Source organism: Bubalus kerabau, chromosome 7 (genome assembly GCF_029407905.1).
Source record: "Bubalus kerabau isolate K-KA32 ecotype Philippines breed swamp buffalo chromosome 7, PCC_UOA_SB_1v2, whole genome shotgun sequence".
NCBI classification, from domain to species: Eukaryota; Metazoa; Chordata; class Mammalia; order Artiodactyla; family Bovidae; genus Bubalus; species Bubalus kerabau.
The window spans coordinates 30891684-30916328 of NC_073630.1; the positions used below are offsets into that span (position 1 = coordinate 30891684).

Consider the following 24645-nt stretch of genomic DNA (forward strand, 5'->3'; position numbering starts at 1 on the left):
TGATAAGAAACTGAAATGGCACTGCTTTCTCCCACATGTTGAGGTTAAAGATGAAATATCAGTCATAGCTACCAATTTTCTGGATCTGGTTGATTTAAATCAGACCTTTATCAGATTAGTTTTGTGGAGTCCACAAACATCTGTAAATGCTCTTTTAAGCACATATTTGGCTGTCAGTCAGGAAAATGTCACTGCTCTAATTAAACAGGCTCATAGATAATTTAGACAAACAGGCTTTATATTTCATTTACTTTGAAGAAAAAGGAAGGTATACTTTCTTGGATGTTTAAAGTCAGTATACTCTGGATTCCGACTCTATTACTCACATACCTCCTTTCATGTAACAGAGTGTTATGGCCCAGCCTGCCTGAGTGGCACGGAGTCCTCGGGCCACATAGAAACAGTGAGCTTGTTCTTGTTCTCTGCATTGTCCTCCACCTTTAGAATATAATCTAAAATCAATGCAGCTATGATAAGTAGTGAAGAAAGATGTGCATCATAAAAGAACTAAAAATGAAGTGGGAGTTTAGAATAGGTAGAAATACCTGTTTGAGGTATTGGGAAGGACTTCATGGAGGAAGTATTACTTTGGATGAACCTGGGGGCATGAGTATATTTTATTAGGCATTTGAGTCAGTGGTGCAATGATGGGAGATGTGGTTGGGGAAGATCAATGTGGCACTGATGCTTAGGAGAGGAGTAGAGGAGAGATGGGATACGGGGAATGTAGGAAGGCTACTCCTCTTACAGCAATGGAACATTGGAGAGAGGAAGGATCTAAAGGTTACGGTAGTGATAACTAAGAATAGAAAAGATGGGTAGTTGGGAAAGAAAGAGATGATTTCATTTATATCTGTGTTAAAAGGGCAAAATGTTTTATTTAATAGGATCTGAACTTCTAAATGTTTACCTAGAGATAGTTTACCATCTCCAACTTTCCCACGGAGCTATTTGTGCTGGGAAGTTTCCTTTCCTTCCAAGCAGTAGGAAAGCTTCCAGCCTGACATCAGTAGTTTACCTGCATGGGTATGCACCCCAGGGACCCAGTTCATCTCTCTTTCCAACATGGATAATAGAATTTTTGAATCTAAAAATGTACAGAGCTCTGAGAACATGTATCATGACACAAATTGAAGACGCTTCTTTTCCAGAATATTGGGTTTTTCAATTACTATATGAGCCTCTGATCTCCTCTGCACCTCACTTTTCTCTTTCCTACTCCTTTTTCCTGGCAGATATTGATGAGCACTGACGGGGCGTGCACAGCTGTGGGGAAAATGCCACCTGAACAAATATGGAGGAAAACCACACTTGCGCGCGTGCTGGCGGCTTGTCTGAGCCTGGACAGATTTGCCCTGGTAGGTTGGTGGGTGGTTTGGATCCAAGGGGGGGGACTTGATTCCCAAAAAATCTCTACTTAAGTGTGTTTTCATTAGAGCTTCAAGAAATCATTTGGTTCAATCAGGCTGGTGAGTTTCCTCTCCTGATTAGATTGAAGATGAGGTCGAGAATGAAATGGTCCAAGTTTTCTTAATTTAATAGCATCTGGAATAAATTCTTTTTTATTATTCACAATGCAATATAGGTGAGAACACAGGTGGTTCTCTTTAACTATTCAGTTAATGTCCTGATTTGTAATGTTGATTTTGGGGGCCACTGGGAGAACTTGGCAGGGCTAGACAGGTTGGGGAGGATGTCTGGACTCCTGGCATTTTGAATCACTTTCAAGGATTTTAAAGTATTACTTTAAAAAGTCAGTATTTCTTGAGCTGAATGAGAACTTTTTAAATTGTTAATTATAGTCCATTTCTGCTTCCTGAACCCTCCCCCTGCAAGAGCAGTATCTTCTCACCATCAGCACTCCAGAATGGGGAGGGGTGGTTGGAGGGTGGCGGGGGGTTGGCTTCAAAGACACCAGAAGCCAGAATCAGCTTAATCACTGACAGCCATTTACCCATCTCAGCCCTGCAAGCAGAAAACATCCTGAAAAAGGAAAATTTGGCACTTGTTTGGGGCTCTGGTTTTTCAGTATATTATTTTCTCAAATAATTTGCTCTTCTTAGAGATATTGAAAGACTCCTAATATTTATGCAGTGAACCATTCAATAAAAGGGACTTTTCCACTTGGGCATCCCCTCTGTTATGGTAACATTTCCTCTCTGTCAAAGTTGCTAGTCCTGTCTTTGAGGGCTCCCCTGAAAGTTAAATTGCGTTTAGAAGCAAGTATCCTGTGGGATAAAATTTTGAGACTCCCAGGGAACTGGGGGTAATGGACTGTATAGTGGTGGGTGGTTTATAAGCCATGAAGAGAGATGGTTGTTCAGTGAGACCCTCTTAAGCTAACTGTTGTTTTACATGGTGTGTTTTTATAGATGACAGATGGCTTTTATAAGAGATCTGTACTCAGGGTTCATATGGTCTTAGGATTGACCATTCTCTTACTTGCCTCCAATATACTTTATGTCAAATAGTGCTGAACCTCAAGCAAAATGGCTGACTCCATAGCAAATTCCATGAAGTCTGGTTAAGAAAGTGAAATTATTGTTCCATATGACAAATTGTTCACAGAAACTAGTTCCTGATGTTGATATCTGAAAGACTCCAGTCACTTCAGAAAGTAAAAGAAATGCCTTTGATTCTTCTAGACTCTACTCTGCTGTCTCACCTTGGGAAGAATGGACACAATTTTTTGAAAAATTGTTTCCCTGAATGTTCCCTGAATTTTGAAGGGTACTGCCTCAATGGTGGTGTCTGTATATATTTTGGCATTGACAACCTGTTCTCCTGCCAGTAAGTCAAACTATTTTTCTGTAGAGATATGATATTGCAGCCCATAAGTTTTAGTGAATTCAAAAAATTTATATTGAGATTTTTCTATAATTAAACTTTTCCATAATGAAAAATATATGTAATTTATATATGTAAATCTGGGCTTCCCACATGGTGCAGCAATAAAGAATCCGCCTGCCCATGCAGGAGAGGCAGGAAACTTGGATTCCGTGCCTGGGTCAGGGAAGAGCCTCTGGAGGAGGAAGTAGCAACCCATTCCAGTATTCTTTCCTGGAGGTGGACAGAGGAGCCTAATGGGCTTACAGTCCATGGGGTCGCAAAGAGACTGACATGACTGAGCACACACACACACACACATAAATCTGTTATTTACATATGTATATATGTGTATATATATATAATGTGTGTATTACACTCTTTTTGAATATTTCACACACACCCCAGGTGTCAGTGGCAAATATGAAATTTAAGGAATTGGGTGATTTCCCCTCTGACTTAAATAACTTGCTGTTACTACTGGTACAGTCTGGGAAGTAAACTGAGAGAATGTCTTAAAACTTCTGTTTTATGCCAAATAGATGGGGAGCATCAGTGCTACATTTCTAAATTTTAAAAAGTGTTACATACAGTCACACGGGGCCTCCATTTTTCTCCCTTTACATCCTAATAGTTGGCGTTTGCATTTTGTTGTTAACAACTGATAAAAGCAGCCGTGGCTGCCTTTTCTCTGCCTTTGTCACCGTGATGGCTTTGGCGGGTCATGTGTTAGCCTGCTCCTCACCACACTCGCTCAAAACCGTGCCCCTCAGTCTTGAGTAGAACCACACCCAGAAGATCTAGTTCTGTATCAAATCTTACTTTTAGTAACTTTTATCGGAGAAAGCAATGGCAGCCCACTCCAGTGCTTTTGCCTAGAAAATCCCATGGACGGAGGAGCCTGGTGGGCTGCAGTCCATGGGGTCGCAAGAGTCGGACACGACTGAAGTGACTTAGCAGCAGCAGCAGCAGCAATCAAAAGCAATATTTAAAATATCACCAGAGTTCTCATTAATCTGGATCATAACTTTGTTTTTGAATTCTATATCTAATAAAAACATGGATTTGTCAGATGTCCAACCCTTCCATCCTTCCATGCCCCAATGACCTCACCTTGTATTTTTTTAATTCCATAAAAAGAAAACATCTCTAGGGAGTGCTTCCCAGTCCAATGGTTATTAGAAACATCTCACAGGCATCATTCTGCACATGTATACATGAGTGCTATGTTACTTCAGTCATGTTCAACTCTGTGCGACCCTGTGGACCATGCCCACCAAGCTCCTCTGTCCATGGGATTCTTCAAGCAAGAATACTAGAGTGGTTGCCATGCCTTCCTCCAGGGGATCTTCCCAACCCAGGGACTGAACCCAGGTCGTCTGCATCTCCTGCATTGGCAGGTGGGTTCTCTACCACTAGCGCCACCTGGGAAGCGCAGAGACTGTTCACAATGTTGTGAGCAGGTTAGTAAAGGAACTTTCTTCCTTCCTTGCTTGGAGGCAATGGAAGCTCTCCTCCCAGATGTAGGAAATCCCAGCTGCCCTGGGGATGCAGAGGATATGAGAACTGGAAGTGTCCACATCCACAGGCCTCCTCAGAGGGCCCCTGCTTGGGGGTTCTCAGAGGACTCCAAACCTCTTGAGCACAGAAGAGGTCCTCATTTATTCTGGTTTGGCTCTGAACCAACCCACAGCCTCTAGGGCAGGTCTTCTTCAGCCCAAGTTGCCCAAACTATGGTGCTGTGAAATGTTTCATGAGAAAAGGATCGTGTGGCACAGTTTAAGAAATGCTGCTTATGCTAGTCTTCAATTCTTGATTCGTGGTCACCACAACATGTGAAAAAGTCTTGTTGACCTTTGTTTAGTCCAGAACTTGAAATTGTTTGACCATGGAACCAAGCTTCTTCAGCTAGGAAATTTTCTGTTTAATGTGGGAGAAGAATTAATCAAAACCTAAAAAATTAGTGATGTGTGGCCTACCCTTGTGAAATGCTGGCTGATTGCTCTGGGCCTTATAAGGCTGAAAGGCTTTGATATCGCAGCCTGCTTGACTCTCCAGACTCTTATCATGTGCTTGATTTATTATTTGAGACTTTACGATCTCTGAGAGGATCGGAGGTGTGGCCTGTTAATATCCACCAGTTTAAAAATGGCTGCTAGGTGTTAATAGTGGATGTGTGTAACCAAGGACAGCTAGAATTAAAACAGCATCAGGAAAGCCAGGAATAACTGGATGGTCCTCCATGGGTGCTATACTCAGATCGTGCATGCTTTTGCAGAGTCAGTTCTAGAAGAACAGTTTTTTAGAGGTGCATGGAACTTAAAACTCTTTTTGGATGTGGCCCAATGTAGTAGAAAGAATACAGACTTTGAAATCGGAGAACCATTTGAATCAAAACTGCCATTTACTAGCCGTGTGACCTGGTACAAATTATGTAACTCCTCTGCATCTCACTTTCCTCATCTGTAAAATGGAAATCCACCATTGAGAACAAAACAAAAGTGCCCAGTGTTCAGCTGCTAAGTCATGTCTGACTCTTTGCAACCCCGTGGGCTGTAGCACGCCAGGCTCCCCTGTCCTACACTATCTTCTGGAGTTTGCTCAGATTCATGTCCCTTGAGTCGGTGATGCTATCTAACTATCCCAGTATCAGAAACATAAGGTGTATAGCAAATGCTAGTTTCTTTCCCTTCTGTCTCTGAAAGTGACTTGCCAAAGCTCCTATGACTAACTCAAGGTACAACTAGGACTAGACTTGAGATCTCTTCTGGGGCTTCATCCATGCAGTAGATGCATGATTCATCTAAAACTTGTCCCTTGTTGCCTCTTCCCATCATGGGGACTGATGTCCATTCTCTGTGTATTCATACCTTCATCTCCTTCTGGAATAAAGTGGGGGCATGGGTATATAGTTAGTGGATCCAGGGCCAAGGGGAAGAAATTCCTAACAAGTGAGCATCACAAAATGCTTAGTAGACTATTTTTAAAGTTTATGCTCTTTCAAAGAATAATTAATTCTACTCAAGATCCTGAGAGGCTCTGGAAGCATTCATTCCCAGTAGATGGCAGCATTGTTTCATTTACTTTCACATAAAAGTTCACAGCCTGTGTTGGTTGCTGATAGTGTTCGTCACTCTGTCCCGTCTTGTGTCTTGGACTTCTTGAGACCCCATGGACTGTAGCCCACCAGGCTTCTCTGTCCATGGGATTCCCCAGGCAAGAATACTGGAGTAGGTAGCCATTCCCTTCTTCAACGTATCTTCCCAACCCAGGGATCGAACCCAATCTAAGCCACCAGGGAAGCCCCATATGAACAACAATAATTCCAGTAACAATTTCACTAATGAACAGCGGGATGTTGGTGAATGCCACTTTTCCCTCCACTTAGTTTTTCTCTCTTGAAGAAAGTAAGTGCGTGCTTCTTGTTACCACTGAGACCTTTTGGATCTATGACTTTTAAGAAAAAAGTAAGAAAAATGGTTTCCTCTGCTTCCTGTTCAGAGGCTACTCACATTCTTTTATAACCTGGTCTCAAGTAAAAGACTCTGCTTTCAAATTCTTCCTTCCTTTGACTTATATTGATTGCAATCTGGCCAAACATTTGTTTGAAAACTCCCTTTGCTCCTAGGGCAGGGTTGCTTTGTGTTGGTCTTAGAGAGAGGCAGTTGTTCTTTTAACAGAAATTGATCTTTAATCAGTGTTCTGCAGTGCCTTATAGAGGTGGTATGCGAGTAACCCCGAATCAATCCCAGGGCCAACAGACCAATGGGGGAAGTCTATGCTGCAGTAGCTTGTAGATCAGAGTGCTTTCAACTGACCCGTTTGGCTTCCCTGGGGTCTCAGTGGTAAAGAAACTGCCTGCCAGTTCAGGAGACACGGTTCGATCCTTGGGTCGGGCAGATCCCCTGAAGAAGGAAATGGCAACCCATTCCAGTATTCTTGCCTGGAGAATCCCATGGACAGAGGAGCCTGGTGGGCTACAGTCCATGGGGTTGCAAGAGTGGGATGCAGCTGAGTGACTGAACAACAGCAGCAACTGAGCCCTGATGGATTTTCCATATTCTTCACAAAGTATGAAGCTGAAGTGTAGAGGTTGAGAGGTGACTGGCTAGTGAGTACAAGAATATAAATGTTTCTGGCCATGGCTCACTGCTGACTTCTCTCTGTGTGTTGCCACAGCTGTCCCGTTGGCTATGCCGGGAAGCGATGTGAGTACGCAGACTTCGATGGGTGGGATCCGCACTGCACTGGCTGTGGGCATCATTGGAACGTCAGCCTGGTGGCTGTCCGCGTGCTGGTGCTGGCTTTCCTGCTGCTCCCTGGGCTGTGCAGAGCTCACTACTACTACAGGTGATTTTGCTTCCACTGGAACTTTCCTCCTCCTTCAAGCTCCTCCCAGGGGCTCTTGGAGATGAGCTGCTTCTACATACTTATTTCATTTAAAAACTGGAAGAACAGTAAACAGAAAACAAAACAAAACAAAAAATGATCCAGGGTTTCACTGCTCTAAAACATCTGTGGTTTTATTGTTCCTTTCCAGTCTTTGTCCATAGACCTATGTAGTATATTGGGTGGCTATTTAACATCATGCATTTTCATATTCCACCTTTTTCTTTTAGCATCACAGGCTTCTCCTTACCCCATCCCCAGCCTGCATAACTATAACTTTTCATACATCCTGTCCATTGAGTTGATTTCCCATAAAATATTAACTTCTGTTCAAGAATATCAGTGTCTTCCCTAAATTGGAAGGAAGTTTCTGGTTCTTGGAGTTTGTGTTTTTAATCATTTCCAATTAAAAGCTCAGAACTGTGGAATAATAGTATTTACATATTTATTACACACAAAAACCCCACTACATTGGGCATCATATTGTTTGCTCATTTACCACTTTCTTAAAAAGTAGGCCAGTGTCATCCACTATTCTCAATATTGAAAAGCATTTTATGCACTATTGTAGTTTGTCTGGCTAATTTAGGGCTTAATAAATGCTTTCTGTTCTTATTGTTATGATTTTCCAAGAACTGTAAGCTTCCCCAAGGAGTCCCACGTTCCAAACCCTTTTCTATCTTGAGACACAGGATTCATGGGCAAAAATTTGACATTTTAATTCAGTGGTCCATCAGTAAACTGTACTTTCTAGCCTAGTGTTCAATCAATATGTTGGATGTGTGTAGACAGAATACTGAATAATCAGCTGTTCATCCATTGGACAGAATGTCAAAAGAAAAGCAGATGTTTGGCAAATACTGTAAAAAAAAAAAAATGGAAGGAAGAAACTTAAGTCCACATGTACTATAATTGTTAAGTTTGTTTTTTTTTTTCTTATTCTGTGGACTACAACATAATAAGATTCTCTTGGGATCAAATTAAAACTGCCAACTTAAATATTGCCGTGTCACTGATATAGACCAGTAAATACAACTCCGGCACTGAGTTTGTCAGTTAGGCGTGTTAAGCAATTTTCTTTAAAGAGATAAAATCAGTTATTCCTCCCTTTGTATCAGTCTTGCCTGTCTTATTTAGATTAACTGTCCAAACACTATTTGTTTTGTGTATCTCAGAAAAGGCTATTTGTGAAACTAAATTTTTTAAAATATGGTAGTGTAATTACTTCATGAAACTTGATTTCTTGAAAGGCCTGCTTTGTAAGAAAATCAACAGGAAGTATGTTCCACAAACTATACCTTGAAACTTTGGAACTGTTTATATTAACCACTTCAATTGTTCTCTTTGATGCCTTTGGTTAAAAATAATAACCCACACCATTTCCCAGTGGGTTCCATCTGTTACTTGGAATTCACAGCTCCTGGTACGGGCTTCTAGAGCAGCCCCTATCTTCCTATTGCCCTTCCTCAGATGGGCAGATGGGAAGATCCCCTGGAGAAAGGAAAGGCTCCCCACTCCAGTATTCTGGCCTGGAGAATTGCATGGATTCTAAAGTCCATGAGGTCACCAAGAGTTGGACACGACTGAGCAGTTTTCACTTTCAGATGGGCAGACAGGCCTGTGTGGCTGAGGGTTGCACTCCCAAAGGGAATTGAGCTGCCATCTGCCTTGAAGTAGTAGCGCTGTTTGGGAATCTTGAGGCTGGCTGGTGTCTTCCCCACCACCTTTCCTTCATTGCCTTCCCTTAGATGGCTGCTCAGATGTGACGCACCAGCCTCTCTCCCTCTTGAGGCTGGGCTCTGAGGACAGGGGTCCCTGTTAGATCTCCTTTCCTTTTGCCCCCCTCCCCTAGGGCATGACACCATGCCTAGCATAGACCTGGATGGAGCCTAGGCTTTATATCTGTTGAAAGCAAAACAAAACAAAGCACAACAGGAGAGTTATGAGTTGAGTTTTATCTGGAGCAAAATGAAGACTACAGCTCAGGAGACAGCAGTTCAGATAGCTCTGAGAAACTGTTCTGAAGAGGTAGGGGGGAACGTCAGAATATATGTGATTTTGGTGAAGGCAGGGGGAGTACGTGTGATCAAGCACATATTTTTTTTTGCAGAAGGTTATTGCTAGTCATGAGGAGCAAATATCACCATGAAGAATTTTAGTATTTTTCTAGGTACAAGGAGATGCAAGAATTTGGTTCATAAAATCTTTTCCTGAAAAATTTTTAACTCTCTGAAGATGTGTCCTGCCAGATTTTCCCAGAGCACAGAATGCTTCACTTCTACTCTTCACCCTGAACTCCTTTCAGGGGATGTTGAAGGTCAGCAGCTTCAGCAGCTCATGACTTAATCCTTATAGAGGTAGATGGCGCATGCCAATTTGTAGCTGGCCCATCACTGTGACTCAGCCCCTGGGCTGCCCTTGGTAGCCACGTGCCTTGGGTACATCACTACTGTCTTCCAACACCACTGGCTTCACTTATAAGGTGGAGTTATTATTGTGTGTGTCACACAATTGCTGTGATAGTGTTTCTATAGGCACTCCCCTCTCTACAAATTCAAAGTCCATTTAAGCAGAGATTTTGTTGTTTTTCCATTGCTTTGTCTCCAGTCCTAGGATATAGTTAGTACTCAGTTGATATATCCATGAATGCACGCATGCCTTCCGCTGCCTCCCATGCCCTCCTCCTCCCTTCTCACAGTACCTTGCAAATAGTGAAACAGAATCTGTAAAATAATGCAGGAAAGAAGGCTTTAAAATGCAAAGTTATGCTCGTAGTCTCCTTAATACTTCTCTTCTCTCATGCTTCTTAGGTACCTAAATTTCAGTAACAAAAGTAATTGCCTGACCGTTGTTGAATGGGCTACTGTTTTGTTTTGAGATCGTCTCACATTTTGGCTTTATTGCAGGACTCAGAAGTGGCTACTGAAAAATCCAAAGAATCCTTGTGAAGAACTGAGCGGAGATGTGATCCGTAGCAGGCCTGCAGATGGCAAGGCTGGATGCCTTCTTGCCCCCAACCTTGGGTAATGTAACCAAAGTACATGAAGCAAGAAATTGGCTTTCTATTAATCCCAGTTCATTTTTTCTCATTCTTTGCTGAGTTGAAAGAGACTGGAACCTATTATAACTTCCAGCTGGTGTTAATATTACCCAACACCACAACTGGGAGGTCCTGGGTGGGCAGTGGGGCTGGGGGAACTGTGTCCTAAGTTAATCAGACAAGCTAAACTAGTGCCATAATGTAATGGCCCAAGACATTTATGGGATCCTTTTTCCTATCATGTACTTTCTTGCTACAACTTAGCTTTTTATATCTTTGTGAAAAGTCTTTCCCAATTTTTAGGTGATCGCTTTCAGATGGATGTCTTACAAACTGAAGATTATGCTCCTAATTTTCTTAAAACTTCTTTTCTTATGCACATTTTAAGTCCTTAAACTTCAGCAGCAAAACAGTTTGCCAGCTTTAGCAAATAAAAATACAGAACACCTAGTTAAATTCAGACTAATACTGAAAGTTCAATTTTAAATTCAAATATTCCTAGGTATCCTGTATTTTCCAAAAAGCATAGTAACTGCAAAGTTCAACTGCAAAGTTCATAGATCATCCTCTTCAGTCACTGATCTTAGAACCCTAGAGGGCAGACATGGGACAAAGCTCTCCTGCAATGGTTGGGATTTCCATTTCCAGGATCCTGTCAGAGACACGTTGACTGGTTCAGTGTGTGTTGTTGGTATCATTTGTGGCATATATTGTGGAAGAAGCTGGAATATATGGCAGGCCCATGGGGAAGTGAAACCTGTGAGCACATAGAGAAAAGCTTATTAAGGGGCTTTGGAGGGTCAAAGGTATCATTTGGGTCCTTCCCATATCGCATTTTCCTGCCTCTACCTCATATGCATTTCAGAGAATAGCTTTCCTGTGGCTGCACTTTTGACGGACAAGCAGCCATCTGTCTCTGCCTGTTGTAGGCATTCAGTGTGTACTTATTTTTTGGTTGAACTTGAGTACAGAAGTGCAATAAGAAACACAAATTCTGACTTTACTCTTCTACCAATTGGCTAATTTTCAGCAAGTCACTTAACCCCTGTTTCCTCATGAGGACTCCAAGGCATTTGGATTACATGGGCTGTACGATCCCTTCTCTTTCTAGTGATTCCCTAAATGTGTGGTTCTGGGTGAACTTAGTTACAGAAATGTCCTCAGATCTTTGAAGCTTCATGTCTTCAAATCCTTAACTACCCTGATTTCATTGTTAGTCTATATGGTACTTCCTTCAGGTTTTAGGTAGCAAGTTTAGTTCATTTTATTTAAATAATAGGAGAGAAGGAAAAACGCAATCTGTGTGTATCTTCTTATTTAAAAACTCAGAGACACTTGCCGCTGTCGTGAGCAGCGTATGGACACAGGGCCATGGTGAGAGGCTGACCCCCAGTGGTCAGAACCATCTTGACACCAACTGTTGCTGCGGGCATCAGTGAGAATGGGGGGAGCACCTGAACGAGGAGGAGAAGCAGCAGAAACAAATTTGGTTCCATCAGCTGCCTTCCCCAACCCAGGCCAGAATCCTGGAACCTAGGTTCTTCTAGCAGAGAGGCATGCGGTTGGAAAATGTGCAGTGCAGAGGGCTGAAGTCTGGCCTGAGCCAGACAACTGAGTGTCATTTCTGCTTTGGCCCAGCTTCTTCGTTCATTCATTTCTCCACTCTTCCCCAGTAGCATATTGGACACTTCTGACCTGGGGGGCTCATCTGGGAAAGGTATGATACCTAGGAAAGGTTTGCCATTCCCTTCTCCATTGAGAAAAATGGGCATGTGTCCTTAAACAGTGGGTCATGTATTAATTTTGCATTGTTACTGCAGACTATTGATGAGGAGGAGGTGGCAAGGATGCTTAGTGTTATGGAAAATAAGAAAATGAAAATGTGTTCAGGGGATTCACCATTCTCTCACAAATATTTCTTTCTAAAGTAATGCTCAAAATTCTCCAAGCCAGGCTTCAGCAATATGTGAACCGTGAACTTCCTGATGTTCAAGCTGGTTTTAGAAAGGGCAGAGGAACCAGAGATCAAATTGCCAACATCCACTGGATCATCAAAAAAGCAAGAGAGTTCCAGAAAAACATCTATTTCTGCTTTATTGACTATGCCAAAACCTTTGACTGTGTGGATCACAATAAACTGTGGAAAATTCTGAAAGAGATGGGAATACCAGACCACCTGACCTGCCTCTTGAGAATCTGTATGCAGATCAGGAAGCAACAGTTAGAACTGGACATGGAACAACAGACTGGTTCCAAATAGGAAAAGGAGTACATCAAGGCTGTATATTGTCACCCTGTTTATTTAACTTATATGCAGAGTACATCATGAGAAACACTGGGCTGGAAGAAGCACAAGCTAGAATCAAGATTGCTGGGAGAAATATCAATCACCTCAGATATGCAGATGACACCAGCCTTATGGCAGAAAGTGAAGAGGAACTCAAAAGCCTCTTGATGAAAGTGAAAGAGGAGAGTGAAAAAGTTGGCTTAAAGCTCAACATTCAGAAATCTAAGATCATGGCATCCGGTCCCATCACTTCATGGGAAATAGATGGGGAAACAGTGGAAACAGTGTCAGACTTTATTTTTTGGGGCTCCAAAATCACTGCAGATGGTGACTGCAGCCATGAAATTAAAAGACACTTACTCCTTGGAAGGAAAGTCATGACCAACCTAGATAGCATATTCAAAAGCAGAGACATTACTTTGCCAACAAAGGTCCATCTAGTCAAGGCTATGGTTTTTCCAGTGATCATATATGGATGTGAGAGTTGGACTGTGAAGAAGGCTGAGCACCGAAAAATTGATGCTTTTGAACTGTGGTTTTGGAGAAGACTCTTGAGAGTCCCTTGGACTGCAAGGAGATCCAACCAGTCCCTTCTGAAGGAGATCAGCCCTGGGATTTCTTTGGAAGGAATGATGCTGAAGCTGAAACTCCAGTACTTTGGCCATCTCATGCGAAGGGTTGACTCATTGGAAAAGACTGATGCTGGGAGGGATTGGGGCAGGAGGAGAAGGGGACGAAAGAGGATGAGATGGCTGGATGGCATCACTGACTCGATGGACGTGAGTCTGAGTGAACTCCGGGAGTTGGTGATGGACAGGGAGGCCTGGCGTGCTGCAATTCATGGGGTCGCAAAGAGTCAGACACGACTGAGCGACTGAACTGAACTGAACTGAATAAACCACTCATTCTTCCTATACTTTTCTCAAAAAGAAATATGGTCAAGAAAATTGTCTTTTCTTTTCTTCTCTATATTTCTGAGTTATGGGCTCATTATGTGGAGGGCCTATTTCTGAACCAATGGAGCATAATCAACCAGAGCCTTGGGGCAGCCTCTCTCCTGGGTTACTGATTGGCAAGGAAAGACTTGACTAAACTGTATCCTTCATCCTGGGGCATGGGGTAACTTCTTTTCTTTCCTTTTATCTTTGACCTACTAATACTTTAATCTATCTTTTGTGAAAGTGAAAGTCGCTCAGTCATGTCCGACTCTTTGCGACTCCATGAACTATATGGTCCATGGAATTCTCCAGGCCAGAATACTGGAGTGGGTAGGTGTTCCCTTCTCCAGGGGATCTTCCCAACCCAGGGATCAAGCCCAGGTCTCCCACATTGCAGGCAGATTCTTTACCAGCTGAGCCACCAGGGAAGCCCAAGAATACTGGTGTGGGTAGCCCATCCCTTCTCCAGTGGATCTTCCTGACCCAGGAATTGGACTGGGGTCTCCTGCATTGCGGGTGGATTCATCTCTTGTGAATATGAGCCAATTAACTCTGGTCAGCCTGCATTGCAAGTGCCCAATCAAATGTGGACAGTACAAACAATGACATAAATAATAATTCTGTTGACCAAAGAGAAATAATGTTGTTTTCTGGGCCTGTCTTTTAGAATTTTGGTTCCCAAGCTGTTCAAGCATGAGAATTTCATGGATCCCTGAAAAATAGTAGCTGCATTTATGAGTGCTTATTAGTCACTAAGGAGCCCAAATTATTCAGACCTTGGTATCATATTTAGGTGAATTTTATTGACTAAGCACCTACATGCATATTTGGAAAGTTGGAGCAGATACATATAAGAGGCATTATTTATCTGGTCTGGGGCAACCTTCAGACCTCTTGTAGATTCATGGGTTGCTTATGGGAAAAAGTAGTCCCTAGGGATCCATGGCCCAAAAGTTGGGATTCCAGAATTAGAATCGATTCTTCAGTAAAGGTATTAGTACTGCCTAGTTGCTTTAAGCGGAGAAGGCGATGGCACCCCACTCCAGTACTCTTGCCTGGCAAATCCCATGGATGGAGGAGCCTGGTAGGCTGCAGTCCATGGGGTCACAAAGAGTCAGACACCACTGTTGGACACGACTGAGCTACTTCGCTTTCACTTTTCAGAGAGAGTAGCATAAGACTTCTCACTGAAAACTGAAGCCTTCACTAGCCAGAGAAACAAATTTGATAGGGCCTTCCTTTTGGCTTTCCCCTCCTATAGGATGAACATTACAAAGTCATAGACTTTAATGTATGTTGAGATAATTTATGAATTTTAAGTGTTTCCTCTCTCCCTTTTGTTCTCTGCAGTTCGTGGTTGTAAAGGAACATCAAAACCTCGGGAATGGGAGTCCACCCGAGGCCCTCAAGAAAGGCCTGGCAGCAGATGTTGGCCAGTTTTCCCCGCTGGATCCTGGTGAATGATTATCTTTATCTTGATGTTTCCCTGACTGTGGAAAGTCTCATCTATGCACAGAAGCAATAGTGAAATTGTATAAGCTATGTGAACAACTGGCTGTATTTGAATGCCATAGAGCTTAGAGAAATATATTTGGGCCAGATTCCTGTCTTATGTGAGGTTACCACATTCACTCAAAACTCTGGTCACAGAGCAGTCTGCTAGATGCCTTTAAGCAAGCACACAATGAGTGCCACCTTATTCTGAATTACATCGGAGTTTGAGGTCATCCTTGGGGTTACGGACCTATATTGGCTGCTGTCAGTATGGTTCCAGCGAAATTGCAAATGACTCCAAGAAAATGTGTTTCATGTTCTAGAATAAAGGGTTCTTGCGAATTTAACTTTGATCTGGGGATTCTCCTAGGGATTGAGGACTATTTAAGTCTTATTAGGGTCTAGCCCTCAGCCAGATGCCTGGCCATCTGTGAAATCCAGTCAGACCCCTAGAAGAGGGGCCATAAAATCAACTCACATTTTCAGGCTGTTGTGGAGCTCAATCTGCTTCAGGTAGAAATGGAGTTATATATGATTTGACATAATACTTTTACCAAGAGTTGCATTATGATAAGCTTCTTGGGCTTGGGTCTTAGATATATATCATAGTCGTATTTCCTAACTCACAGGACAAGGTTGAATACACTTTGTATCATAAACCTTTAGAAAAGTCTGAAAAAACTTTGAGACAATAGTTTCTCTGCTCATGAGAGGCACTTCAGCCCCTTCATATTTCACTTTAGAAAATATATTTTCTGATATTTGCCCTTCATAAATATGCTGATTACCATTCTCTCCTCCTAGAACTTCCTGGTAGAGAGAACACTGGCTTCTTGTTTTGAAAAACTCACTCCAAACCCCCTTCTCATTCATGTTGCCATGTAACCCAGATTCAGTATGACTTTATTTCCTAATTTGAGGAAGGCTCTGGATACTAAAGTATATTTCAGAATTGAACATTAAAACTACAGTAAATATTTTACATATTATACATATATGTTAATAACATATAAAATATATACTATATATAATATTTATTGTAGTTTTAATATGTGTTGTTAACCTGGATAATGAAAATATTTGGCACTTTCAAAAGTTGCTTAGGGTTTTGTAATTTTTGAAAGTAGTGGAATACCTTACGTAGTACTTTTTCTTGAGGAGCTAAAAGCAAATAATTTTTTGGTATGAAAGTAATCTTTAGAGATACATATAATACAATTTTGCAAACGAAAGAGTATGCTTAAGCCCAGAAAACACTGAGGACTCTGTTAGCTGACTATTTTCAGGAATAAATTAGAGTCTCTCTCTTTTTGCTCATTCTGTTGCAAACAGTTTGGCCCATTCTGTATGAGCCACTCATATACCTGTCTCCCAATACGAGTCATCACATCCCCAATCATGTCTAGCCAGCTCGTAAATGTTTAATACCTGTTATGAAAGAGCATGTAGAGATTGGAGGTGGGGAGGTAGAGTGGAAAATGAGATAAAAGCTCAAGATTGGCTCTCAACCAATTCTTTGTCTATTCCTGGAAAACCCATTAAAGCACAAGCTATATTAGTAGTGCCTCTGAAGTTCCTTATTCATTGACCTAAACCAACATCAGCTGGTGCAGGTTAAGGGTAGAATACCATGTCAGGGAATAGGAATGCAACTGCATTTAAAACCTGGGCTCTGTTTTCAAGTCATTTATGGGCCAAATGGAAAGAAAGAAAGTTCACAGAGAAAGCTAAATAGCAATGTCAGGTAGCACAGTCCTTTGAATCATCTTAACTAACCAAAACTATTTTAATTTTTTAAAAATTGGGTTCAGAATGGCTTGAGAATAGGTCCATATGTATCTCATATTTCAGGTCTACTCTCCAACCACTGTTAGGGTCTTGTTTGCTGGACACTGTAAGTGATGGGAACACTGAAATGCCTTTTTTCTGTTGTATAGTGTCCTTGGAACAGTCATCATGGAGAACGGAGCCCCAGATGTATATGGGCACAGAACACGGAGGCTGTATTGGATGATTGCATCATCCAGCGATAGAGGCTCTGGTGACCAGCGGGTGAAGTGTAGCTTTCATCTCATCTCCCAAGGGGCACGGCCCATTGCTGAGGGGCTTGGGGAATCCTGTCCTCTCCCATCAGCTCACCCTTTGTGGCAACAAAGATCTCCACACCAAATGGAGCTGACTCTGAAAACTTGAATTAAAAGTAAGATCATGGGGAATAAACCATATTGATGGATGGTTAATACTTCATTTTATTTTTTTTAATACTTCATTTTAAAAGTAGAGGAAAAATACAGATTTTCCATCTATAATCTCTACAACAAATCACCTACTCAGCGTTGAAGGCAAATATATATTGTGTTTTTGCTTCTTCCTTCAAGTAGTCTTATTGCAGACTTTCAAGTAAAGTAAACTGAAGAATTATTTGGTATCTCATTAGACACCAAAATGGGGGAAATAGTGCTTTATAAATTGTGTTCAAGTGTTCAATAATCAATACAAATTTTTTTCCTGCCCAGAAGAAATCTAGGGTTAAAGCAATCAATCATACTTGTTTGGTCAGTTATAATTTCTTTTATTTGGACAGAACATTTAGCTCAATCTTATGAAGTTGTTAGAATATTAAAATTGTTGTTATAATACATTGTAGGCATTTAACATCATTGGCGTGGTCCATGATGGTAATTTTGCAGAGTGAATTTTGATAAATTAATGAAAAATCTACTAATTTAGAACCTTATTTCTTCAAAATTACATGGCTTATTTTTTCTATTTTAAAATCTTTGAAGGAAAAGTTTTAAACCATTACCCAAGAAATTTCTCTGTTTCTGTCATTACTATCATTTTACCCACAGAATTTTTTCTTCTAATGAAAATGATAAATTCCCCCTTGGTATGTTTGCATAGAATTTTTACTTATTTTCAAAATATGAGATTGTAAGCAAATTGCCTGATTTATTTTTATTTTGGACAGCAATAAATTTTCTTCTAATTATTTAAATAAAACCAGTGCATAACATAAACATCTTATTGTACACCTGGTTAAGTAATAAATTATAGTTTAAGGGGATGTTAGAATTAAAGCAAAGTAGTTTGACTAGCTTGCTATTGTTACTTTAAGCAAAACATATTTGAAATCTTTCTCTCTGTTATAAAATAAAATTTCACAAGGTATTCCAATTAAAGATCATTCTTGAGCCAAGACATTGTTATTACAAATTATACAACTTAATACAGTTATCTGTGGATCATTTGGGGCTTTGGATTATTCAATTTATGCATTAACACTAGTCCCTTTGCTTGTCTTGTCTTTCCTTTCTCTTGAACTCCTTGAACTTTGGTTATACCAGAAGTCAGCATGAAAAGCAGTTGAAGCACATCTCAAGCAGATACTTCTTAAAAGTTTTGGTAAAGATTTCATGGGGCGAGAATAACTTACATTAGTTAATTATTCAGCATGACCCTTTCCTCTAGTTAATTCAGATTTTTCTGCATTTAGTTTTCCTATGACAGTTGATAATCTGGAGGATCAGAAGACTTGTCATTTTATCTCTAATGAGTGAATAGACCTCAGAAAAACTATAGTTATAATTCTCCCAATGATGCAAAAATTATATTATGAAGTGTGAATATTTTTGCTTCTTCCAAAAGTGAGCATTTTTAAAGCTGTGTTTAGATTACGTTGTAGTGTTTTAGCACCTCTTTTAGGATTCCAATGATAACCAAAGAGATGACATGAGACTATAATAGCCCTTAACATAGCATTTTCTTTGAACTGTTATCTTCAAGCTGGACAGTGACTCTGATACCTTATAAGCTGGGAGCTTGTGTCCTTGATCAGGCTTTAACACCATCTCCCTGATCAAAATAGAGAAAAAACACGTTTTGTGTCCTTAGTCAGCAAGTCACCCTGAAGAGTTATTTTCCTTTGTTGAGGCTTCACATCTTTACAGAAATATCCTCCTTTAAAAATCTATTTTTTACAAAGAGAATTTTCATCTAAGATATTTGATTTGCACTTTTCCAGACTGAATATTTTTATTTCCTAAATCTCATGCTCTCATGCACAATGCCTGATTGTGATTCTGTTTGACTAAATGTCACCTACTACATTGCTGGGAAAGATTGAAGGCAGAGGAGAAGAGGGTGACAGAGCATGGGATGGTTGGATGACATCATCAATGGACATGGACTTGGGCAAACTCCAGGAGATGGTGAGGGACAGGGAATCCTGGCATGCTGCAGTCCATGGGGTCACGAAGAGTTGGACACGACTTGGTGACTGAACAACAACACCTGCTACACATAACGTGAGCATTCTGCCTTCTTTTCTAGCTCCTAATAGAAGGTGTAGTATACTCAATTCTTTTGAAACATGATTCCAGTTCTTCCTGTTAATCTTGATTTCCAACTATACCCTTTCCATGTAAATAAATGATTATTATGTGATCATTGAAAATGTATTAAAAACACTAAATAAATTCTTAAAAAAAAGAAAAATTGGGAGAAAGGGGAACTATCTAGGTAATTTAAACAGCTGTGACAGGCAAGATTTTGTTCTTGCTGTTTAATTTTTCTTTCTTCTTTTTCTAAGTTTAAATGAGAAACCCTCTCTGCATTGTTTCATGCTGAACTCTTTTGTTCCATTTGGAACTTGGCAGGGTTTCTGTAGCTAGTAGCCATATCCTTACAATAACATGTGTTAGTCACTTAGTTGTGTCCGACTCTTTGTGACCCTATGGACTGTAGCCCACTAGGCTCCTCAGTCCATGGCATTCTCGAGGCAAGAATACTGGAGTGGGTTGCCATTTCCTTCTCCAGGGGATCTTCCTGACCCAGAAATCAAACCTGGGTCTCCTATATTGTAGGCAGATTCACATACAATAACATAGCTCAGTAGGAAAATAATGTGATGGACATTGCATCTTAATCATTTACCTATCTGAACCAGAGACCTTAGGAAGCACATAAATTACCAAACAGGACAATTTCCTAACTGGTGATCATTTCCTACTTTTTCTCCTCTACAATGAATATTTGGCCCTTCTGACATGATTCAATTTCCATTTCTGGTGGGCCAGAAGGAAAAACCATGTGCCCTGCTCAACAATTAAGCCTTCAGAGTACATTCTAAATAACAGTTGTAAATCCCAGACCAATGCCTGAATTATCTGGGTTCTTATTTTTCATTTATACCACTCACCTGCCAAAACAATAAAGTATAGTAAAACTATTTTTCAGAACCCTTAGGGGAGTCCCTTTAGGACACTGAGGCAGGTGCTTGCACCTCGGTTTGTTTAGCTCTAAATGAGGCATCCTTCATGTGAAGCAAGTTAAAGTAACAACTACTCCAATACAAACTAAGGTGTTCTTTCTACCACTGAGGTTTTGAGGTAATCAAGGCCTATTGCTCTAAACACCAAATATTCTTAAAAAAAAAAAAAATTTAGAATAATGGTCTTTCTCTACCCCAGTATGAAACACATGCAGCACAGTTACACATTTTCCTGATGACAAAAGAATTTTGTTACACACCAGGCATAACATGATAGCATGTTATAATTTTGTGATGATCAGAGCTCCTTTGCTGAATACAAAGGTCCTTAGAACTTGAGTTGAAATACTTTAACCTGTTATCTTTTATTACTTTTATGAATTTTCAGGTTGTCTGCTCTCACGCCTGTATCCGTAGATGCTCTTCATCACCTTCCCTGTTGCTTCTGTTTTGTAAACTTGATGTTGAGATAACCAAGCAAGTTAACACTGTAAGGAAAGAATATATGAATATTGAAGGAGAATTTAAGAATATTTCCTGTGTAAAGTATTACTTACACTTTAGCCCTTAAACTTTTGACATGTTGCATCCTTTGATGTTCTCCTTACTCTTCTCATCTAAATTCTCAGAGTGCACATTATCGAGTCCAGATAGACGAGGTGATGCTTGTATGTATTTAATGACAATACAAAATGTAGTGATTACAAAAATGGTCTCTGAAGTCACAGAACCCTGTTTGAATCCCATTGCATCACTTAACTAGCTTTGTTATTGTGTTCAAACTGCTTAATCTCTCAACTTCAGTTTCCTCATCTGTAGAAGGGAACAGTGACCCCACAAGAGACTGACCCAGACTTGCCTGTGAGCGTCCAGGAGTCTCTGGTGAAGACATGGGTCTGCGGTGGCCTGCTGCAGTGTTGGGGGCACTGAGTGTAGCAGTGCGTACATGGGACCTTTTGAAGGAGGTTGCCATTATCTCCATTACCTCCACCATGGTTTGACCTTAGGTCGTAGCTCAGTTGGTAAAGACTGCCTGCAACACAGGAGACCTGGGTTCAATCCCTTGGTCGGAAAGATCCCCTGGAGAAGGAAATGGCAACCCACTCCAGTATTCTTGCCTGGAGAATCCCATAGACAGAGGAGCCTGGTGGGCTACAGTCCATGGGGTACAAGAATGGGACAGACTTAGAGACTAAACCACCACCAAATAACAGGGAGGGAACACAGCCGCACCCATCAACAGAAAATTGGATTAAAGATTTACTGAACATGGCCCCACCCATCAGAACAAGATCTACTTTCCCCCTCAGTCAGTCTCTCCCATCAGGAAGCTTCCATAAGCCTCTTATCCTTCTCCATCAGAGGACAGACAGACTTAAAACCACAATCACAGAAAACTAACCAATCTGATCGCATGGACCAAACCCTTGTCTAACTCAGTGAAATTATGAGTCATGCCATAGGGCCACCCAAGATGGATAGGTCATGGTGGAGAGTTCTGACAAATGTGGTTCACTGGAGAAGGGAATGGCAAACCACTTCAATATTCTTGCCTTGAGAACCCCATAAACAGTATGAAAAGGCAAAAAGACAGGACACTGAAAGATGAACTCCCCAGGTCGATGCCCAATATGCTACTGGAGATCAGTGGAAAAATAACTCCAGAAAGAATGAAGTTCAGTTCAGTTCAGTCGCTCAGTCATGTCCTACTCTTTGCGACCCCATGAATCGCAGCACGTCAGGCTTCCCTGTCCATCACCAACTCCCGGAGTTCATTCAAACTCATGTCCATCAAGTCGGTAATGCCATCCAGCTATCTCATCCTCTGTCATCCCTTTCTCCTCCTTCCCCCAATTCCTCCCAGCATCAGAGTCTTTTCCAATGAATCAACTCTTCGCATGAGGTGGCCAAAGTATTGGAGTTTCAGCTTTACCATCATTCCTTCCAAAGAACACCCAGGACCAATCTCCTTTAGAGTGGACTGGTTGGATCTCCTTGCAGTCCAAGGGACTCTCAAAAGTCTTCTCCAACACCACAGTTCAAAAGCATCAATTCTTCTGCACTCAGCTTTCTTCACAGTCCAACTCTCACATCCATACATGATCACTGGAAAAACCATAGCCTTGACTAGATGGACCTTTGTTGGCAAAGTAATGTCTCTGCTTTTCAATATGCTATCTAGGTTGGTCATAACTTTCCTTCCAAGGAGTAAGCGTCTTTTAATTTCATGGCTGCAATCACCATCTGCAGTGATTTTGGAGCCCCCAAAAATAAAGTCTGACACTGTTTCCACTGTTTCCCCATCTATTCCCATGAAGTGATAGGACCAGATGCCATGATCTTCGTTTTCTGAATGTTGAGCTTTAAGCCAACTTTTTCACTCTCCTCTTTCACTTTCATCAAGAGGCTGTGGAGAAATAACTCCAGAAAGAATGAAGAGACAGAGCCAAAGTAAAAACAACTTCCAGGTTGAAACTCCAATACTTTGGCCATATGATGTGAAGAGCTGACTCACTTAAAAAGACCCTGATGCTGGTAAAGACTGAAGGTGGGAAGAGAAGGGGATGACAGAGGATGAGATGGCTGGATGGCATCACCGACTCAATGGACATAGATGTGAATATATATGATTGTTTGTACTGGGTCAAAAACCCTTTATATCTGTGTTGTTAAGATATTTTTCTTCTGAGTTCTATCTTACATTTGCATTGTACTTTTTAATTTACTAAGGACTTTTGTATTCATTATCTTATTTGATCTCATTAATTCTCACACCCAAATGATAAAGTTAGTGGGGTAGACATTCTTTCCATTTTACTTATTCCTAAAGCTAGATTGTGTCCAAAGCCTTCCTTCCAAAGAAGGAAAATGAAGATGAATAATAAAATACATCACTAGAGGTAAAAGTTACTTCATAATGAAAAAATGTTCAGTTTGCCAGAAATATAATTCAAAAATCATATACAGTGAGAACCCTGCCTCAAATATATAAAGCAAAAAATTTACAGCTCACAAGAAGTATTAAAGAAAACTATAATCAGTCCATTCTGAAGGAGATCAGCCCTGGGATTTCTTTGAAAGGAATGATGCTAAAGCTGAAACTCCGGTACTTTGGCCACCTCATGCAAAGAGTTGACTCATTGGAGAAGACTCTGATGCTGGGAGGGATTGGGGGCAGGAGGAGAAGGGGACGACAGAGGATGAGATGGCTGGATGGCATCATCGATTCAATGGATGTGAGTCTGAGTGAACTCCGGGAGTTGGTGATGGACAGGGAGGCCTGGCGTGCTGCGATTCATGGGGTCGCAAAGAGTCGGACATGACTGAGCAACTGATCTGATCTGATCACAGTAGGAGATTTTATCATACTGTTCTTGGTAATTAATAAACTTAGGAGATAAATTAGTGAGGATATAGAAGACTTTAAATATAATTTTTACAATCAGATATATATAGTATGCATAGAAATTCATGAGTGTTAGTATTTGCTAGTCCATAATGTATCTTCAGCAAGTTTCACAAGAGCAAGTGAATGTGGTAATATAAACTATATTCTCTGACCATAATGAAATTAAGAGTTAAATGATAAGCAATAATGAGTATGCTTGGAAATTACAAAAACATTTCCAAGTAACTCATGGGTGAAAGATTTAATCATAGTGGAAATTATAATCAGAATGGACCTGAACAAGTGTGAAAATTCTTTGTACCATGATGTATGGTATATAACTAAACTGACATTTAGAGGGAATTTTATGCCTTTATGTCTTTATTTTGTATAGGAAAAAGGAAAGCTAGTGAATTGAGAAGCACTCAACTGAAGAAATTTTTAAAAAGCAGAATAAATACAAAGTAGAATAAATCCAAAAGCAGAATAACCAAAGATATAAAGGGCAGAAATTTTTGAAATAGAGAAAAAAATAAGAAAAATTTAAAAGCCAAAATATAGTTGTTTGAGAAAAATTTAACAACTATATGACAAAAGGAATCAGAGAAAAAAAGAAAGTAAAGCTATATAATGTTATGGATGAAAAGAACATAAAACTACAGTTCAGTTCAGTCACTCAGTCGTGTCTAACTCTGCAACCCCATGAACTGCAGCACTCCAGGCCTCCCTGTCCATCACCAACTCCCGGAGTCCACCCAAACTCATGTCCATTGAGTCGGTGATGCCATCCAATCATCTCATCCTCTGTCGTCCCCTTCTCCTCCTGCCCTCAATCTTTCCCAGCATCAGGGTCTTTTCAAAAGAGTCAGCTCTTCACATCAGGTGGCCAAAGTATTGGAGTTTCAGCTTCAGCATCAGTCCTTCCAATGAACACACAGGACTGATCTGCTTTAGGATGGGCTGGTTGGATCTCCTTGCAGTCCAAGGGACTCTCAAGAGTCTTCTCCAACA

General features: G+C 40.8%; 1 protein-coding gene across 1 annotated transcript in view; it reads left to right on the forward strand.

The window, feature by feature from the left end:
• EGF (epidermal growth factor) overlaps nucleotides 1–20376 on the forward strand; it is a 107248-nt gene extending 86872 nt beyond the window's left edge. The window contains 8 exon segments of the mRNA XM_055587566.1: nucleotides 1236–1358; nucleotides 2646–2790; nucleotides 7006–7176; nucleotides 10122–10201; nucleotides 10204–10238; nucleotides 14831–14936; nucleotides 16786–16979; nucleotides 16982–20376. Of these exon segments, the coding sequence (XP_055443541.1) occupies nucleotides 1236–1358; nucleotides 2646–2790; nucleotides 7006–7176; nucleotides 10122–10201; nucleotides 10204–10238; nucleotides 14831–14936; nucleotides 16786–16979; nucleotides 16982–17167 (1040 nt within the window). The 3' untranslated portion in view covers nucleotides 17168–20376.
• Nucleotides 20377–24645: the final 4269 nt, after the last annotated feature.